The 19,024-nt window shown below is 50.9% G+C and overlaps 1 protein-coding gene across 3 annotated transcripts; it reads left to right on the top strand.

The window, feature by feature from the left end:
* The first annotated feature begins 2,335 nt into the window (after positions 1-2,335).
* On the top strand, positions 2,336-18,801 carry LOC116579379 (zinc finger protein 723-like). Of its 3 annotated transcripts, none has more exons than XM_032324706.1 (6): positions 2,336-2,410; positions 5,413-5,501; positions 6,966-7,057; positions 10,366-10,492; positions 11,818-11,949; positions 14,401-18,801. In XM_032324706.1, exons 2-6 carry the CDS (start codon positions 5,468-5,470, stop codon positions 15,705-15,707), a joined length of 1,692 nt encoding a protein of 563 aa, XP_032180597.1. In that variant the 5' UTR covers positions 2,336-2,410; positions 5,413-5,467; the 3' UTR covers positions 15,708-18,801. The 3 variants fall into 3 exon arrangements, with proteins under 3 accessions (XP_032180597.1, XP_032180596.1, XP_032180598.1); XM_032324705.1 differs by having other exon boundaries at positions 5,416-5,501; positions 14,401-18,800; XM_032324707.1 differs by lacking the exon at positions 2,336-2,410 and adding an exon at positions 2,436-2,622.
* The last annotated feature ends 223 nt before the right edge of the window (positions 18,802-19,024 follow it).

Here is a 19,024-nt window from a genome sequence, read left to right as displayed (position 1 = left end):
TGACATCTTGCTGTGGTTCTCATTTGCATTTCCCTGCTAGTTCATGATGTTGAGGCCCTTTCCATACACCCACTGACCATTCGTATGTCTTCTTTGGAGAAATGTGTATTCAGATCTTCTGCCACTTTTAAATTGATTATTTTCTCACCATTGAGTTGTATGAGTCCCTTGTATATTTTCGATATTAGCCCTTGTCAGCTGTGTGGTTTACCAGTAGTATCTCCTCCCATTCCTTAGGTTCTCTCCACTCTGCTGATCGTTTACTTTCTCAGCAACATTTTAGTTTGATGCAACTCCACTTACCTCACTTATTTATTTTTGCTCTTGTTGCCTGTGCTTTTGGTGTCACATCCAAAAAACCATTGCCAAGACCAATGTCAAGGCGATTCTGTTAATTCTTCCAATCTATGAACAGGGGATATCTTTCCATTTATCTGTGTCATTAATTCCTCTCATTAGTGTTTATAGTTTCAATGTATAGATCTTTTGCTTCTTTTGTTTAACTTATTTCTCAGTATTAATTTTTTATTGTATTTCAAATGGAATTATTTCTTCATTTTTTTATTGGATAGTACTTTATTAGTATATGGAAATGCTACTGATTTTTTGCATGCTGATTTTATATCCTGCAACTTTATTAAATTTGTGCATTAGTTCTAACTTTTTTTTTTTTTAGTGGGGGCTGGAGTCCTTAGTATTTTCCATGTAAGATCACATCATCTGCAAACAGAGAACATTTTACGTCTTCCTTTCTGATTTGGATGCTTTTTGTTATTTTGTTCTTGCTTAACTGCTCTGGCTAGTGCTTTCAGTACTGTATTGGATGGGAGTGGTAAGAGTGGACATTCATATCTCCATCCTGATCTTAGAGGGAAGGCCTTCAGCCTCTGCTGCTGATGTATGATGTTAGCTGTGGACTTACTGCACATGGCCTCTATCATGTTGTGGTTCTATACCTAGCTTGTTGAGAGTTTTTATCATGAAAGGGTATTGAATTTTGTGAAATGCTTCTTCTGCCTCTATCGAGGTGATCATGTGGTTTTTAACTTTCAGTCTATTAATGCTGTGTATCACATTTATTGATTTGTGTATGTTAAACCATCCTTGTGTCCCAGTATGTATCTCCCAAAGAGAAATACTGAAAAAAGTCTATCTTCCAAATACCACTGTTAGACCTAATATATATATATATGTGTGTGTATACACACACACACACACATATATTTAAATTTTTAAAAAATATTTATTTGAGGGCGGCTGGGTGGCTCAGTGGGTTAAGCCGCTCCCTTCGGCTCAGGTCATGATCTCAGGGTCCTGGGATCGAGTCCCGCATCCCGCTCTTTGCTCAGCAGGGAGCCTGCTTCCTCCACTCTCTCTCTCTCTCTCTGCCTGCCTCTCTACCTATTTATGGTCTCTCTCTGTCAAATAAATAATAAAATCTTTAAAAAAATATTTATTTGAGACGGAGTGCAGAGGAAGAGAGCCTTCAAGTAGACTCCTCACTGAGCTGGGAGCCCCAGGTGGGCTCCATCTCAGGACCCTGAGATCAAGGCCTGAGCTGAAACCAAGAGGCTCGTGCTCAGCCCATTAAGTTCTCCAGGTGCCAGAAAATAATTCCTTTTTTTTTTTTTTAAACGATTTTATTTTATTTATTTGACAGACAGAGATCACAAGTAGGCAGACAGAAAGGGGAAAAGCAAGCTCCCTGCTGAGCAGAGAACCCTTCGCGGGGCTCAATCCGCATACCCTGAGATCATGACCTGAGCCCAAGGCAAAGGCTTAACCCACCGAGCCACTCCCAGAAAATAGTTTCTTAATATCATTAACTACTCAGCGCTCAGATTTCTCCAATAGAAACAACAAACTGGTTTTAAAAGTTTATTTTCTTCTCATATAAAAGTCACAAAAACTTGAGATCTTGTTGAATGTAGAGTTTTGTCTGTTTTGATTTCCTTTTCATTGAGTGAATCTTGGCCTCCAGCGGCTGCGGAGGGATGCTGAAAATTTTGAGGTGGGGTCACTACGGGCCACTACTGCCAGGTAAAAGGGAGGACTGCAGAGCTTTAAGTCCACTCTTCCTCGAAAGCTCCTTCCCTCTGCGGGAACCCAGACCTTCCCTTCTGCCGGGTGGGAGGAATGGGACATCCTGCCACCTCCCAGCCACCACCGCCCCTGAAGCGCGGAGCGCCCGGCGCCGCCCCCATCGGTCTCGGGACTACATTTCCCAGCGGTCCTCGCGCCCCCACCCTGGCTTGGGCTCCTTAACGGACACAGAGCGGCGAGAGCGGCGAGGCGCGGGGGCTTCTGGGACTGGTAGTTTGGCGGGCGGCGCTGGCGCGCACTTGGGACGGGGTTTGAATTCCGCTCAGCCTCATTCAGCTCGGGGAGACCGCGGGCTGCGCGCGGGGCGGTGAGTTTGCGGCGGGAGAGGACCGGGGAGCTACGGGAAGGGAGCGTGTGTGGGTCTGGGGGGCTCGGGGTCTGGCAGAGGAAGCGGGGTGGCTGGGCTGCGCGCTTAGCAGGAGAGGAGCGGTCCCGTCCGCCCTTCCAGTGCCGCTGGACCGCGGATGACGGCGGGTGTGTGGGGGTGGGGGCTCCGAGGTAGCGATCCGCTCCGCGCAGGTGAGTGTGCGAGGGAGGGCGCGTGGCTTTGAGGGTGCCCGCGCGCGAGGCCCCGACTCGGGACGGGTGGCCACGTGTAGAGCGGCGTCCGTCCCAGCGCGGGAGCTCCTGCGGGACCTCGCAGCCCGCGGCTCCGGATCTCTCCGACCGCGGGCGGTGCAGGCGGCTGCGGGGCTGTGCGGCTGCGGGCATGTGAGTGTGTCCCACTGCAGCTGCCTTCCCTGTGGCGTCTGAGTTGGGGTAGCTGGCGTCTTCTTCGCGGGAGGGTGTCAGTTTGTGTCACCCTGAGTCCGCCGGTGAGTGTGGCCGAATGTGTGGGCTTGTGTGTCTGTGAATCCTGGTGGGTCATGACTTTTTGTGCATTTGTGAGACTGTGTGTATCTGACTGTGTGAGTTCGTGTCTGACTCCTGGGTGTGGCTCGGTTTGGTTGTGTGCCTCCCTCTGTGTATGATTGTGCGGGGGACGTTGTGCCTGCTGGCGCGAGTTTGTGAGTACCTTCCGATGTGTCTGATGTGTCTGCACCTGTGTGGTTGTGTGAACTCGTGTGGGGGGAACACACAGGTGAAGACTGTCTGTGTGCTTGTGTAAGTGTGGCTGCCGCTGTTGGCGTTTGTGCGACTCTGAGTGTGTCCGCCGTTGAGTGGGCTCGTGTGCATCTGAGTCTGTGTGTGCTGGTGTGTGTGTGTTTTGAGTGTGTGTCTTGTTTAAATACGGGTGTGTGTGAGTGTGTTCATCTGTATCTGTGGGACTGAGTGTGCGTGTGTGCTTGTGCGAGTGTGTACTCCAAAGTGGGTTTGTGTGTTTCTACCTGTTTGATTGCGGAAGTTTGTTGGTTCCCGCGGGGCGGTCTCTGGGCATCTCCGGAGCCGCCGGCGCGGGCTCCAAGGAGACACTCAGGGCGAGTGGACCCAGCCCGTGCCCGGTGGACTGGCTGCCCTGGAGGAAGCCCTTGTTGGTTTAGACTCCAGGCAGAGAGGACAGCCAGTGGCTGTCGCTTCCCTGCAGCAGTGCTGTGGCGGTGCTGGGGCAAAGCGCCCAGGGACACCCTGCTATCGCAGGCTCCTGCTGCCCTGCCACCCTGGGTCTGGGAGGAGGCACCCTCAGGCTACGCACTGGCCGTCAGCCATCCGGGCCTCGGGACACCGGGCACTCTGATGGCCAAACTCCACTGGTGTGGCCCCCATGCCTCAGAGCCAGGCTGAGGACCAGGCATTAGCCCCCAGAGCCACTGTCATTTTCGGGTCTTTCTGAGCCCCTGGGTCTCAAAGTTCCTCCTGTCATTGTTGGGGAGAAAAATGAAGCGAAAGACGATGCTGGAACTGCTCCTCTGGGGACTCACTCCAGGACCTGCTGGGGAGCACGGGTCCATGTGGGAGGCAAGATGGTCAGACTTGAGGCATGCTAGTTTGATGGGGGAGGCAGCGAAATTCAGGTTAGCTCTGGGTTGCTAGAGTAGACAGATGGAGGTCAGGAGGCTATGTTAGTGACTTGGCCTGCTGCAGCATGGAAAAACTGGGCGGGGGGCAGTCCTGAGGGGAGTTTGGGGAAAGTGGAGAAGCAGGGAGCCCCTCAGGAGGCATTTGGGCATCATCGCCGGACAAGATTTGAATCACACACAGTTTGCATATATCATCATTTAATGGCTTCATTTTTATGGCAGGCAAAGCTGAAGGAGCAAGGACGCTAAAAACTCCCAAATTGTGTGTTGCCGGTTAACAAATAGGACTCCCCTAAAAACTATACGACACCCACTTAAATTTGAGTTTCACATAAATGTGCATTACATTTTAGTATAAATACGTTCCAACTATTGCATGGAACTTGCCACGTTATACTTAAAAATAATTGACTCAGGGGGGCGCCTGGGTGGCTCAGTTCCTTGAGCCTGCGACTCCAGATCTCAGAGGTCGCAGCCCCATGTTGCGTACAGAGCTTACTTCTTAAAAAAAAGAGAAAAGAATTTATTCAAATAAGTAAGTAAAAAGAAAAGTTTTAATATAGACGTATCCCATACAGTGTTTGGGACATACTTACACTAAAAATTATTCAATTTTTTATCTCAAATTCAAGTGTCAGGTTGCTGTGTGCTTTTTGTTAGTAACTATGGCCATCCTGATGCTTTCAGCTTCACAGCCAGTGTCCACCAGACGGGAAGTCCCACTCCACCCGCCGGACAGACTGGCCTGCAGTCCTGCCTCATTGCTGGGCCTTCCTGCCTGGGTCAGACCAGGGTCCCCAGATCCCTGGATTCCAGGGCTGGCCCTCCCCAGCAGCGCCGTGGCAGAGTGGGCCTCCCCCGCAAGGCTGTGGTGCAGGCTCCTGAGGACTGGTCTTCACCACAGTCCCAGGAAAGAGGGTATAAGCACTCGCCAGGCGAGGCAAGGTCCAGCTCTGAACGTCAGGCTGACTTACAGCTTTCAGGGCCAGAAAGACAGCAACACCAGGGCTGGCCATGAGCCGTATGTATGTATTGAGTGCCTGCTGTATGCCCGGCACCAGAGGCCTGCTGTATGCCTGGATAACCAGGCATCCCCATCAGGGCCGCACGAGCCCTGGCCCTGGCCTTGCCGGGCACCATGGCAAGCACTGTCCATAAACTACCCAGTTGGCCTTGAAGGTGACTCTATGAGGAAAGTGTAGCTAACACCTCTCCTCCACAGTTGAGGACACAGAATGGTGGGGAGGTGGCATCACTTGCCCCAGACCACATGGCTTCTCTGGTGCTGGGACTAGAACTGGGGCCCCTCTCACCATGGCCCACACCCTAACTACTCTGGTCTCCGCCCCAGCAGAGTCCTGCACCTCACAGGGTCCTGCCTCTCAGCACCGTGGAGGGAGGGGACCATGGAGGTGAAGACCCAGCCATCTGACAAAGGCGGTAAGAGAAACACAGGGTGGAAAACTGTGGGCAGGAAGGGGGGAGGCAGGCCTCTAGGGCCCAGCGATGGTGGGAAGTTTTACCCTGGAGATTGGCCCCTGGCTACGACAAATCATCCCCATCTCTGTGATTCTCTCATTTTGAGAACCTTGTATCAGTAGAACCGTGCAGCTGGTGACCTTCTGAGATTTGCTCCTTCCCACTGGGCACGGTGCCCTGGAAGGCCATCCGGGCTGCTGTAGGAACCCACGCTTCATCCCACCTTATTGCTCAGTGGGGTTCCGTGACATGGCTCTACTTCTGGAGGGACACCTGGGTTGTTTCCAGTTACTGGCTATCGCGAGCAGAGGTTTTTGCACAAATGTGTGATTTCCTTTCGCTGGTAAAAGTGCTCAGGAGTGCAGTTGTTCACTGATAGATCAGCCAGATGAACCAGATGAGTTGGGATGCTGTGTCTTAAAATCTAAGAAACCACTTTCCCCCATATCCTCAGGAAATTACCCACGTACTCTGATCCAGGAAGAAGCTACAAACTACTGTCTCCCTGTGCCAAGTGGTCTCCTGGCTTCCACTCTTGCCTCCTCCAGACTGTTCCCCGTTCAGTAGGCCAAGGCATCTTATAAAAAAATGAGGATCAGGTCCTGTCGGAGCTCTCAAGCTGGAGAATGATACAAATTCTATACAGGGGCTCCAGTGGCCCTGAGGGACTGGACCCTGCTGGCCTGACTTTACCACTCCCATCTCTCCCTCTCCAGTTCTGCGGGCTCCGGCCACCCCTGGCCTCCTAGCTTCACCTTTAACATTCTACCTCAGGGCCTTTGTTCATGCTGTTTCCCTGCTCAAGAACACTCTTCCTTCATATGCTCACTTGGCCATCTCCTTCTCAAAATGAAGGTCAAAACAAAGTCTTAGCTCCTCAGAGAAGCCAGCCCTGACTGTCCTAACTAAAGCAGCATCCAGGGATCTGCCTTCATTCCAACCTAGCTTATTTTGGTTATGATGTCTGTCACTCTCTGGTATTTTAAAGTGTATTAATTTGGTCTTGGACTCTTTGCCTCTCTCAGATGGGAGCAGTTGAGATCCTGGGTGTCATATAGTCCATCACAGACTCTGGTGCCATTGTCTAACCCCAGCCCCTTCACTCACTGACATTTCCTGCCTGTTCCCCATTGAGCTTTGGGATGCAGTTTAATGCATGTCTTAAGGCACCCCTGCACAACCTTGAGTGAGTGTCTTAACCTCTTTGTGCCCATGTCCTCATCTGTAAAGTGGGATGATGATAGTAGCTATCTTGTAGCATTATTATGAAAAACCAAATACGGTGATACCTGTACAGTAGTTAGAAGATGGCGTGTCACACAGCAAGTCTTCATCCATCTCTTGTGGGTTTCATCACTGGGATTTTATTGAGCTTCCCTACCCAGAGAGGGCAGGATGACCTCATTACTCCTTCTTCCTTGCCAGACCTGCCTTCTCAGAGCCCTGTTTCTACTTCAGAGAACCTCTCCAAAAAGAAGGGAAGACTACCAGTCAGATTCCGGCCCACCTGGAGCACGGTAAGTCCTCTCCGTTTGACCAGAGGGCCCCTCAGTTTGGAGAGGGCAGGCGCATTTGCCACCCTCTCTGGCTGGCGGAGACCCTCACATGGCAGGGCTCCCCTTGTCCCTCACCCCAAAAGGATATGGCCCCATCCCATAGGGGATGGTTTTCCTGGGCCTCTTTCCTTCCTTCTTCTCTTTCTTAATTTCTACCCCGGCTGGAATGTTGCCTCCTCCAGGAAGCCTCCCTGCTCGCTTCCTCCTCATCACTCCCTAATATCATGCCTTGCTTAATTTTCTTCAGAGTAGTTATCACTGTGTGATACAACCATGAGAACAGCAGGCTGGGACAAGACAATGATTCTCAGCCAGAGGCTGTTCGTTCCCCCAGGGGACACTGGCAGTGGCTGAAACAGTGTTTGGGTGTCAGCACAGGAGGGGTGGGTAGAGGCCAGGGACACTGCTCAACAGCCTGCAAGCCGCAGCAAGGAATGATCTGGTCCCCAGATGAGCTCACTCTGTAGAGCCAAGAAACCCCGGAAGAGGGAAGGGGTGCTTTTGCAAAGAAAGGGGCATCGCATGTGGGGTGCCATCCCCATGGCCCTTTTGTGCCTCATGACTGCAAATGTCAGCCTGGAACAGCCCAAAGCGAAAGCTCTGGAGTCTGACTGTGGATTCAATCCCCCCTCAGCCACTCATGGCTGTGGGATCCGGGTCTGTTCCTGAACAATCCAGGCCCACTGCAGTTTCCTCATCTGTAAAATGGGGCTACTATGTTGACCATGGGCCATCCAGGGGTTATTCTGGAGAGTAAATGAACTCACATCTGTGCTGTTTTCAGACAGCATCTGACCTGTAAGGGTTTGTAACATGAATGGTGGCAGATTCCTGACCCCCCCCCCCCCCCCGGCAAAGAAGGGTATGTTGTCATCTCGACTTGATGCCCCAGAGCCCCCCCACCCCTGTGTCTGATCATAATGAGTGGGCAAGTTACTGGTGCTTTCCTACCCCGTTTCCTCGTCTGTAGAATGCAGAAAGCACAGAGGCTACCTTGTGAGGATGAAATGGGGCCATGATGTTAGTCCCAAAGAGGAGCAAAGTGCTAGAGGTCACAGCCCTGCCAGAAACCGTCATAGCTGCGCAGGGGTTGGGGGTGGAGAGGAGGTGGGGGGTGGGGTGGTTCCCGTTGGAAAAGCAGTTTACATTTGTATGAAAGCAGACAGTTTGAAGAAACCAGCTGAGGCCAGAGTTGAGCAGCTGAGGTTCCAGCCCTTTCTTACTAAAGCGCTAGGCGCGGTTGCGTATTCTGTTCTTGGACTGTCCCGTCGAATGCTCACACTCGCCGCCAGGAGGCAGCACTACTCTGTATTCTTCCCATTTTACAGATGCGGAGACTGAGGCGCCGGAAGGCAAGTCCCCAGGCGGCGCGCGGCCAGGCGGGCAGCCCAGCCCCCTGCCCGGCCCGCACACTGAGGGGCGCGGACCCCACTCCGGGAGCGAACACCGTTCCCTGTCTGCTCTGCTCTCTCCCGTTCCAGCCGCTCCCTTTGCTTCGGCTCCTCCTCCGTGGCAACGCTCTGCAGGGCCTTCCCTTTCCAGCCTTTCCTAGCGTTTCAGGAAATGTGCGCTGGGGCGCTTACTCCAGGCCTTCCGGGCGTTCTCTGTGGCCACGGCCCCTGCGCCCTTCTGAACCTGCGCCCTTCTGCACCTGCGCCTTCTGCACCTGTGCTCCTGCGCCCCTCTGCACCTGTCACCCTCCACACCCCTGCCTGTCCCGGGGCTGGATCTCCCCAGCCACATAAGTCTGGTTGCTATAATACGACATCCCAAAATATGGCTGCTTCGCTCAGACGACATTACTTATTCCTCACGGTGACAGTGTGTGTGGACAGCCCAGGAGGGCGACTCGGCCCTGCGTGGCCAGTCCACATTCTGGGGCACCGCAAGTGGAACAAACAGGTGCTTAGTCTCAAAGGCCAAAGCACAGAAGACGCAGGCAGCTCTTCTGCTCGCCCCTCATTGGCCCGAGTGTAGTCACATGGCTGCCCCAGTGCAAGGGATGCTGGGGAATGTAGTCTTTGGTCTGTGCAAGCTCGGGCTCACCTGTAGCTTCCATTAGGGCAAAGGAAAATGGGTATTGTGTCCAGCACTGACCTTTTCTGCTTTGTTAATCTATCACATTGACTAGAATCCTCTCCCCTTCTAAACAAATATTTAGAATAATTGACATTTCTTTCTTTCTTTTCTTTTTTTTTTTTAAGATTTTATTTATTTATTTGACAGAGATCACAAGTACAGAGAGGCAGGCAGAGAGAAAGGGGGAAGCAGGCTCCCTGCTGAGCAGAGAGCCCTATACCAATGCCGAGGTCATGACCCAGGACAAAGGCAGAGGTTTAACCCATTGAGCCACCCAGGTGCCCTAAAATAATTGACATTTCTTGAGCACTGAGCATGTACAAGGCATAGAGCTAACTTCTTTACCTATTTTCATCCACCTAATCCTCACAGCTCCAGGACATGGTACTGTATTATTCCCATTTTTAAGAGAATGAAGGCACAGAGCTCACATCACTTGCCTAAGGTCACACAGATCCTAAGTAGCCAAGATTCGAACTCAGGGAGTCTGGCCCTGGAGCCTTTGCTCTTAACCATCAAGGTATCGATCTACCTCATTGGAAACAGATTCCCAGGTGACCGTACAACTGGTGAGTGAAAGGGCCGCTTCCAACATTCATAGATAGCCTCCCTTCCTTCACCCCTTCATGAAACCCATGAACACGCTGAGTGTGTACAATAACGCTGTGTAAACACCACCCCCGTGGAAGGTCAGGGGCACATAGCAATAAGGGTTTGGCTGTGTGCCTCTGTGGGTGTTGCTAGGCTCCTTCATGTGCCTGGTGGATGGACTCTGCCTTGTCAGCTTGCCTGAGGTGACTTTGCTCAGAGGACTGGGGTGACTTGGCACTGCTCTACTGTCTTTCATCCCCAAAGGCTAGCCTGGACAGAGCTTCCTCCTGGAGGCGGTGGAGGCCCAAGAGAGAAGTCAGTGCTGATTTCATAAGCATTTTTCAGGCTTCTCTCACACTTGGCCGACACCCCACTGGCCCCAGCAAGTTCCATGGCCAAGCGAACAGGAGCACACAGCACAGCCACGTAGCAAAGGGTGTGGATGTGGGGCAGGGTGAAGGAGCCCAAGCCTTATTTGCAAGCTGACACGGCACAGAACTCTGAACATGTCCCCAACTTCTGTTGGCTTTCCACCCGCTGTCCTGGGCCAAGTGCAGGACCAGGCCCTGGGTGAATACGAATGGGGGTTTGGGTTACAGGAACCTGTGATCTTCAGGGATGTGGCCATGTACTTCACCCAGAAGGAATGGCAGCTGCTGAAGCCCGCCCAGAAGGACCTGTACAAAGAGGTGATGCTGGAGAACTATGGGAACCTGGCCTCCTTGGGTAAGGACAAGGTCCCCACAGTTCGGAGGACTTGGATGAGCTCCGCCCTAGGACTGGTCGCATGCACTAAGGTTTGGTGGTATCGGCTTCCTTCTAAGCCTGGCTCTGCTTGCGGTCTCGAGACAGCCGCCGGCAGCGTGGAGGCACCAGCATTGTAATTCCCTTGCAACCCAAATGGTAGACCCTTTGGGACCGGGTGTTCCCTCCCAAAGTCTGACTTTTGCTCCGATTGGAGCTGGCTTTGGTCACGTGACAGCAGCTGAGCCAATCGCAGTGGCCAGTGCAACAGGGAGAGGCTGGCTGGCTGTCGTGCTCTCTGAGGGTGGGCTACACTCTCCGGGAACCTCGAGGGGGGACCCCCCGCAGACCTTCGTGCTGGTGCGGTGGGGAGGGAGAGGCTGGCGAGGCGGTGGCCCTGTGCTTCTTACGAGGTCCTTCGTGTCTTTGCGATTTTGTGATTCATGATGAGAAACACCTGTTTGGTCTCCCTCCTGTTTCTAGAACAGAACTCCCAACACTTTTGAATGTCTTAGCTAGTGAGAGGAATGAAGGTGTCATTTGCTATGTTAATGAGGTGACACTGGGGAAACATCTCAGGAGGAGGGCTGGTTGCCAGGGGAACCATCCTTCAGTCTCACCCCCTGACCTCCAGGGAGGGGGAAGGGACTGGAGGCTGAATCAGTCACTAATGGCCAATGATTTAATCAATTGTGTCTGTGTAATTAAGCCTCCACAACCCACCCCCCCACCAAAGGACAGTGTTTGCAGACCTTCCAGACTTGTGAGCAAGTGGGGATCTGTGGAGGAGGCGTGGCGTCTGAGGGCACGGATGCCCCACACCCTTTCTCCATACCTGGAGCTATACATCTCTTCTACCTGCTGTTCCTGAGTTATATCCTTTTATAATAAACTGGTGATCTAGTGGGTAAAATGTTTCTTTGAGTTCCGTGAGCTGGTCTAGCAAACTCAGCAAGCCCAAGAAGGGGGTTCTTGCAACCTCCAACCCATAGCCTGTCAGTCAGAGGCACAGGTGACGACTTGGATTCGTGATTGGTGTCTGAACTGGGGGTTGGTCAGTCTCCTGGGACTAAACCCTCCACCGTGGGATGCACGCCTACCTCCACGTAGATGGTATCAGAATTGAGCTGACTTGTAGGACCCCAGCAGTGTTTGAGAGAATTGCTCTGTGTGTGCTGTGGTGGGGGTAGGGGAAAACCAGCGTTCTGGAACTGGGAGCAGAACATAAACACACTTCTTTCTGTGCAAACTCGGCCTGGAATGGCAGTCTGGGAGGCCTCCAGCACTTCTCCCCTTCTCTGGAGCAGGGTATCGGTTCTTCAAACCCAAGCTGATCACCAGGTTAGAGCAAGGAGATGAGCCCTGTGTCAAGGAGAGAGACGTCCCTCAAGAGCCCCAGCACAGCAGTGCTGGAGTCAGCGAGAGCCCCGTGTCCACTGGTGAGTAGGAGGAGATGCCATGGCAGTCTCCACAAGAAATTCTCCCCGAAGTCCCAGCACGCTGAGGGGTATGAGGAGAAGGGAGAAGCCTGGCAGTGCATGTTGCTTTCCAGAAATGCTTTTCCATTCCTCTGGCCTCTTGGGATTTCATTCCAGCTCTCCTTGGCCACATCCTCTGTATCAGAGCTGGGCTGCCAGCCACTGACACCCTAATTCAGGGCCTTTGCACTATCTGGCTATTCTGCCAGCGGTCCCCTCCCAGTGCTCTTCCCGACTGCTTCAGTGAGCACCTGTTCACTTTCCTCCTTGTATGTGTGCATCAATGTGTTCATGGTTAGAAAGATGTTTATAGCAGTTCTTTGGCAAAGACTGGTCTGGCACGTGACTTAAATCCTTAAGATCGTCACCGCTGAGTAGCCCTCCATTGACTTGGAGAAACAACAGTATGTTTCCGGGGCAGCACAACTATCCCCCGTCAGCGTCTGAACCTGGAGAATATAGGAGAATAGCGAGAGAGCTTTTCCTTTAAGAAAATACATGGATTTAAGGGGCGCCTGGGTGGCTTAGTCGGTTAAGCAACTGACTTTTGGTTTTGCTCAGGTCATGGTCACTGGTCCTGGGATTGAGCTTCATGCTGAACTGGGAGTCTGCTTAGAGTTTCTCTCTCCTTCCCCCACGGCCCCTCCCCTCCCTGTGCTCTGGAACACTCTCTCTCTAACATAAATAAACAGATCTTTAAAAATAAAGACAATACATGAATTTAGTAAGAATCCCAAATAGAGGGGCACCAGGAGGGCTCAGTCAGTTAGGCGTCTGTGTTCAGCTGGGGTCATGATCCCAGGGTCTTGGGATCGAGGCCTGTATGTGGCTCCCTGCTCAGCCGGGAGCCTGCTTCTCCCTCTCCCTCTCCCTCTGCTTCCCCCCGCTCCGCCCCCACCTTGCTCTCTCTCTCCCTCTGTCAAATAAATAAATAAAATCTTAAAAAAAGAAAAGAATCCCAAATAGTAACCAGGTGTTTTTATTAAAAAAAATAGTAACAGTAAGCCTCTTCCTCATTCCAGTGTCACCTCTGCAGTTTCAGAGCGAGAGCACAAGCAGGGGGACCAGGAGGCAGAGGGAGAGGGAGACCCAGACTCCCCGCTAAGCACAGGATGTTAATAGCAACTCAGTTCTTAATAGTCCCAAAGGGGGTACTCCCTAAATGCCTATCAACAACGAAATAGATAAACACATTGTGGCATAGTCGTGCTATGGAACCCTATAAGCAAGACGAATGAATTACTTGTGACTACAAGCAATAATCCAGATGAATCTCATAGAACAGTTGAGTGAAAAAAAGAAGCCAGGATGAAAGGGTGTACGCTAAAAGGTTGCATTTACATAATGTACAAAAAGAGCCAAAGCCATTCTATGCCATTGGAAGGCAGGATCTTGATTTTTCGAAAGGGAGAGGGTCATTGGAGGGAGTGGGCTGAGGGCTTGCGTCAGGGACAGTGCTTATAGGGTTCTGTTTCTTGATCTTAATCTTGGCACTGTACTCATGAATGTGCTCACGTTGTGAATTCTCACCAAAAAATTTTATTCCTCTTACTTACAGATAGAAACACAGTTTTATTTTAGTGATAAGGGAACATTAAGAACTGACCATGCTTCCAACTAGCACAGGGTTCATGGACTATAAATAACAGGTTATAATACAGTTGCATTTAGTATGGAACATTCTGTATCACTGTCCCTTCAATCCAGAGATCAGCTCTTGTTTTATTTCTGGAGTGTTGCTTGAATTTTGTCTTTAAGTAATTATTCTGATACAGGATCTCTTTTTTTCTCTTTTCTTTTTTTTTTTTTAAGATTTTATTTATTTTATTTGACAGACAGAGATTACAAGTAGGCAGAGAGGCAGGCAGAGAGAGAGAGGAGGAAGCAGGTTCCCTGCTGAGCAGAGAGCCCGATGCGAGGCTCGATCCTAGGACCCTGGGATCATGACCTGAGCCGAAGGCAGAGGCTTTAACCCACTGAGCCACCCAGGCGCCCCTTTTTTTCTCTTTTCTGTGCCAACTCCTTTTCTCATTGATTCTTTTTCCCTCTTTATTTCCACCTCATTTGAACTGGCTGTCTTTTCTTTTTCCAGCCTTATTAGGATAGAGTTGTGTGAGCTTATTGTGATATAACGTATAGGCTTAAGGTGCATAACATGATAATGTGGTATGTTTATATATTATGAAATGATTATGGCAATAAGTTTAGAGAATACCTTCATCCCCTCGCATAATCACCATTTTTTTTTTTTTTTTTTTTTTTGCTGGCATGATGTGAATTCTAATCACTTCAAACATTTATATTTGTGAGCTTTTTTTGTATGTATTTTATACTCGGACAAAACATTTTCAACCAAAGATAGACAATGGCGCTAAAAAAGAGAGAGAGATTTACATTCTGAGTCCCTTTCAGACAAGAAGACACAGCTTATGCCGAACACGACATCTCCAAAGCCAGACATCTCTACGAAGCCATCCCTGGGGAAGGCAAAGGAAATGGTCCAAAAGAATGCTAGAACGGAAGGGACTTCGGAAACTGAGGACAGGCCACCGAGGAGCACACAAAAATCTGGCCCCAGCCTGGCTGCAGACTCAGACAAAAAAGTTCTCCCTGCAAAGCAAAACCACGAGTCCACGGCTGTGAAGAGATGCCTGAGCCATCCACCACCAGCAACGACATCACGGAGCACCCCTCCAGAAAAGAAGACCCTAAAAAAAGATATTCATGGGAAAACCCAGGTGCCAGGCTTCCCAAAGCAGAATCGTCCAAAAATTCAACGGGGAAAGCCACACTTTAAATGTAAAGAATGTGGGAAAACTTTCAACCAGACCCTCCATCTCATTGAGCACGAGCGGATCCACACAGGAGAGAAACCCCACAAATGTGATGAATGTGGGAAGTCCTTCCGGCACAGCTCCTACTTCTTCACACATTACAGGATTCACACCGGCGAGAGGCCCTACAAGTGTAAGGAGTGTGGGAAAGCCTTCAACAGCAGTTCCACGCTGAGCAGCCACTATAGGACCCACACGGGAGAGAAGCCCTTCAAGTGTGAAGAGTGTGGGAAAACCTTCAAGCAGAGCACAAAGCTTACTCGTCACCGGAGGGTGCACACGGGGGAGAAGCCGTACCAGTGCAGCGAGTGTGACAAATCCTTTGGCCGCAGCTCGTCCTTGACGGAGCACAAGAGAATCCACACGGGGGAGAAGCCGTACCACTGCAAAGTGTGTGGGAAAGCCTTCAGATGCAACTCACATCTTTTTGAACACCATCGGATTCATCAGGAGGAGAAGTCCTACCAGTGCAGCCAATGTGGGAAGTACTTCCGAAATAGCTCCCACCTGTCGGAGCACAGAAGGGTTCACCAGGTGGGGCCCTCGGAGCGGTGCCAGGAATGTGGGAGAACCTTCCGGCGCAAGGCAGCCCTTCTCAAGCATCAGAAGGGCCACAGAGAGACTCACACCTACCAGTGTGAGGGGTGCGGGAAGGCCTTCCGTTGTAAGTCGAGCATCGAGAGACACCAGAGGATGCACGCCGGCCAGAAGCCATATGTGTGCTCTGAGTGTGGGAAAGCTTTCACTGACAGCTCCACACTCATCAATCACCGCAAAATCCACACCACGGGGAAGCTGCACCCGTGCCCCAAATGCCGGAGGGCCTTCAGGCGGCTCTCGTCCCTGGTGCTCCACCAGAAAGTACACGCCAGAAAGAGACAGTGAGCTCCGCGTGTGGGGGAGCCTTCAATCTGGACCCACACCTTCCTAATCCTCGGAGAAGTCACGATGACGTCAACTTTGTGAGCAGAGATGGACTGCACCTGCCGGCGTGTCGCTAGCTGACCAGCGGTCCTCATTCAGGGGACAGCGCTATGTGGCTCCCGTAGATGTTTGGGGAGTGCCTAGGGCTATTTCTGGTTGTCCCAGCCTATTGCTGCCACTGGCAGAGAAAAGACAAAGGCAAAGAATCCTCTGAACCATATGACGCATCAGTCACCTCCATCTACAAGGAATGTTCTGGCCTCAGATATCAGGAGTGGCACCATAATTAATTAGATTTAAGAAGGATTTCAGGAATAGTCCACTACAGTAACCACTAAACAGTGTGTCATGATTTAAATTTAAATGAATAAACATAAATAAAACGTACAGTGTTTCATTAGCTGCACGCAGCCAGGATTCAGTGGCCAAACATGCCAGCCGTTGCCGAATCAGACGGTGCGGGTGGAGAACATACCCATTGTTGCAGAAGGTTCTGAGTGGGCCCCGTTTTGGATCTTTTATCAAAATCCTCCTGCAACATAGCCCCGAGAAAGTGAGCCAGAGACAGAGGGCAGCATGGCCAAGTGTAGTGTTCCACGAAGGGCTCTGAGACTGCTGCCCCCACAGATGGTTCTGATGTCTCAGGGCTGGCCAGCATCGTGCCCACAAGACACTCCCCTCTGTCTGGGCCAGAACAGCCAATCAGTGGCTGATAATGCTACTCATATATGCTGACATTTCCTGAGCACCTCACCCGCCATGTGTGACGCCAAGCACTTTACGTTACCTGGCCCCCTGGAATCCTCTCCGGAGCCTTATAAAATAGGAACTGATGCCATCCCATGTCATGGCTGAGAAAATGAGGCTCAGAAAAGATTTTTTTAAAAGATGTTTCAAATTTTGCACATTAATCTAGACAATACTGCTATTTTTTTAATATATTCTATGCTTTCAAATTCATAGCATTCAAATTTTCATGAAATATATCTTTAAAAAGTAGAGCTATTTACATTTCTGTTTGGACTGCACTTTTGGGCAGAGAGCAGCTTGGCTTTACCTGTGGTAGGAGCGGGCACGGAATGAGACTCTAGATTGGAGGTGGGCAAACCAGGGCCAGCCCAGCCCATGGCCTGTGTTTGTAAATAAAGTTTTATTGGCACTTAGGCAACTATCCTCTATGACCACTTCCGTGCAAAGCCGAGTGATCACAACAGAGACCGGATGCTCCATAAAGCCTAAAATATTTGCTCTTAGACCCTCGGCAAAGAAAGCTGACCGATCCCTGCTCTGAACAGCTGACGAATTGAAACGAATGAGGGTGGACTGTGGGAGTAGTTAGGGAAGGAAGAGAAACCCTCAAACTTTTGTGACCATGACCCAGGGTGTAAAAGATACCCTGTATTGCAGTAAGACACACACGTGTGTATTTTCTACGTATGCCTTAACGCGTGTTTGTGCCTATGTGAAGGACACGTTTAATGCAACACCACCTACCCGTATTGTGTGTACACACCGATTCTCTTTCGCTTAAAAAGTCATAACCTTCTAAACCAATTTTGCTAACCAACACATGGCACAACCCCCAGCTTGAGAAGCCTTGCCTTGGTGGTGGGACATTGTAAGATAGCGCCTCCTTTTTGAGCGGTCTGGACTCGAAGGCCTTCAAGAGGGGCTGTGGCTGGCATCACCGCTGGAGAATTTGCCAGAATGCAGAAGGTGGAGAGTGCCTCCGTGTTCATAGCGTGACTTTGTGCTTGCTCCCAGAGCAGCTTGGAGGAAAGACAGACCCAGGTTCTCTGGATTGCTTTCACAACCTCCAGGATGTTTCCTTCCCGGCACTAGACTAATGGGGAGGATGGAGAGAGCCTGCATGGGGATCTCCAAGGACTCTAGTGGGGTTTTAAGAAGGAATCATCTGGGGTGCCTGGGTGACTCAGTCGGTAAGTGTCTGCCTTGGACTCAGGTCCTGATCCTGGATCCCAGCACCCAGGGATCGAGCCCCAGGTTGGGCTCCTAGCTCAGCAGGGAGTGTGCTTTTCCCACTTCCTCTCCCCACCGCCTTCCCGCTTTTGGTCTCTCTAGCTCTCTCTCAGATAAATAAAAATCTTTGGGAGAAAAAAAAAAAAAAAAAGAGGGAGCCATCTTTAGGAGTGTGGCTGCATCCTCCTGGAAATTATCTCAGGAGTAGGGCTAGGTGGCTTGGGGAGGAGTACCTGTGGCAGGTGCTCGTTCTTGTGGTTGCTTTTGTCTGTGGAGGTCTTCTGTGGCCTGTGTTTGTAAATAAAGTTTTATTGGCACTTAGGCAATAAGTGAGACATCTGTGGAGGTGGGAGGAGTAGAGGGGATTCCTCCTGGATAAGGGAAGAATGTGTCTCAACATACTCACTACATTCCTGGTTGCAAGTAACAGGAACCCAACTTCCACAAGCTTAAGTGAAACCAACATCAACAAAGGAATGTATTAGCTCATACACTAGGGAAGCTTCCTTGCTTGAAGTTATCTTTAACTTTAGCAACTAGAATGGAGAACATGACGTGGACAGGACCACAAGCACGTCTCTCATTTCTGGTCCTCTCTGCAAATCATTGCCTTGTCCTTTTAGCAAATAGGAGTGTCCTCTACCAACCCAGAGGCACAGCTACCAGGCCCCAGAGTCCTAATCTACGAGAGAGAGAGAGAGTTTCTCCCACAGACTTGCCGGTTAGGCTGCTGTGATTTGGTGGAGCCATTAAAAGAACGATTCTTCTTTTCAATTTTTTCTTGGGGTGATTGTAGTAAGGATGTGTCACTTTTATCACTTTTGAGAGGACAATAAAGGAAGAATAAACAACCACCCAGGCTGGAGGGGAGAATGAATACAGGCAGAGAGACACCTGTCAGGCCTGAGATCCTCCCCAAAGCTGGAGATGATGGTGACCTGCGATGCCTGGCTGGGGGGGGTGGGGCAGGACCCAGCCTGGCAGATCCAGGAGGGGCCCCCATTGGGGACGCGGCAATGGGGAGAGGGTATGTGTGTGTGTCGGGGGGAAGACTGATCTATTTACAAATAGGCCTTCTGGCCTGGGCGGGTGGCCAGGAGGGCTCAGAGGTTCACTGCACTGAGAGCGTCCTTCTGGGTGTCCTCCATCTTTATCTGAACACGTGTGTTTCTAAGGAGGTCGTGTGTGTGTGTGTGTGTGTGTCTGGGTCTGAGCAGGGGCTGTGTTCCCACACATGTGTGGATGACTGTGGGTCTTCATTGTTACATGTAGGCCCGTGAGCCCGAGGGGATGATTCT

The sequence above is a fragment of the Mustela erminea genome, chromosome 19, assembly GCF_009829155.1.
Source record: "Mustela erminea isolate mMusErm1 chromosome 19, mMusErm1.Pri, whole genome shotgun sequence".
NCBI classification, from domain to species: domain Eukaryota; kingdom Metazoa; phylum Chordata; class Mammalia; order Carnivora; family Mustelidae; genus Mustela; species Mustela erminea.
The sequence above is the reverse complement of the archived record's forward strand: the minus strand, read 5'-3'. Positions and strand labels throughout refer to the sequence as shown.

Bases quoted from the DNA above. Each gene is read 5' to 3' on its own strand.
- LOC116579379 (XM_032324706.1), top strand. From the start codon at position 5,468: ATGGAGGTGAAGACCCAGCCATCTGACAAAGGCG. The intron at 5,502-6,965 runs GTAAGAGAAACA...CTTCCTTGCCAG, and splicing joins CCAGCCATCTGACAAAGGCG to ACCTGCCTTCTCAGAGCCCT. The intron at 10,493-11,817 runs GTAAGGACAAGG...TCTCTGGAGCAG, and splicing joins TGGGAACCTGGCCTCCTTGG to GGTATCGGTTCTTCAAACCC.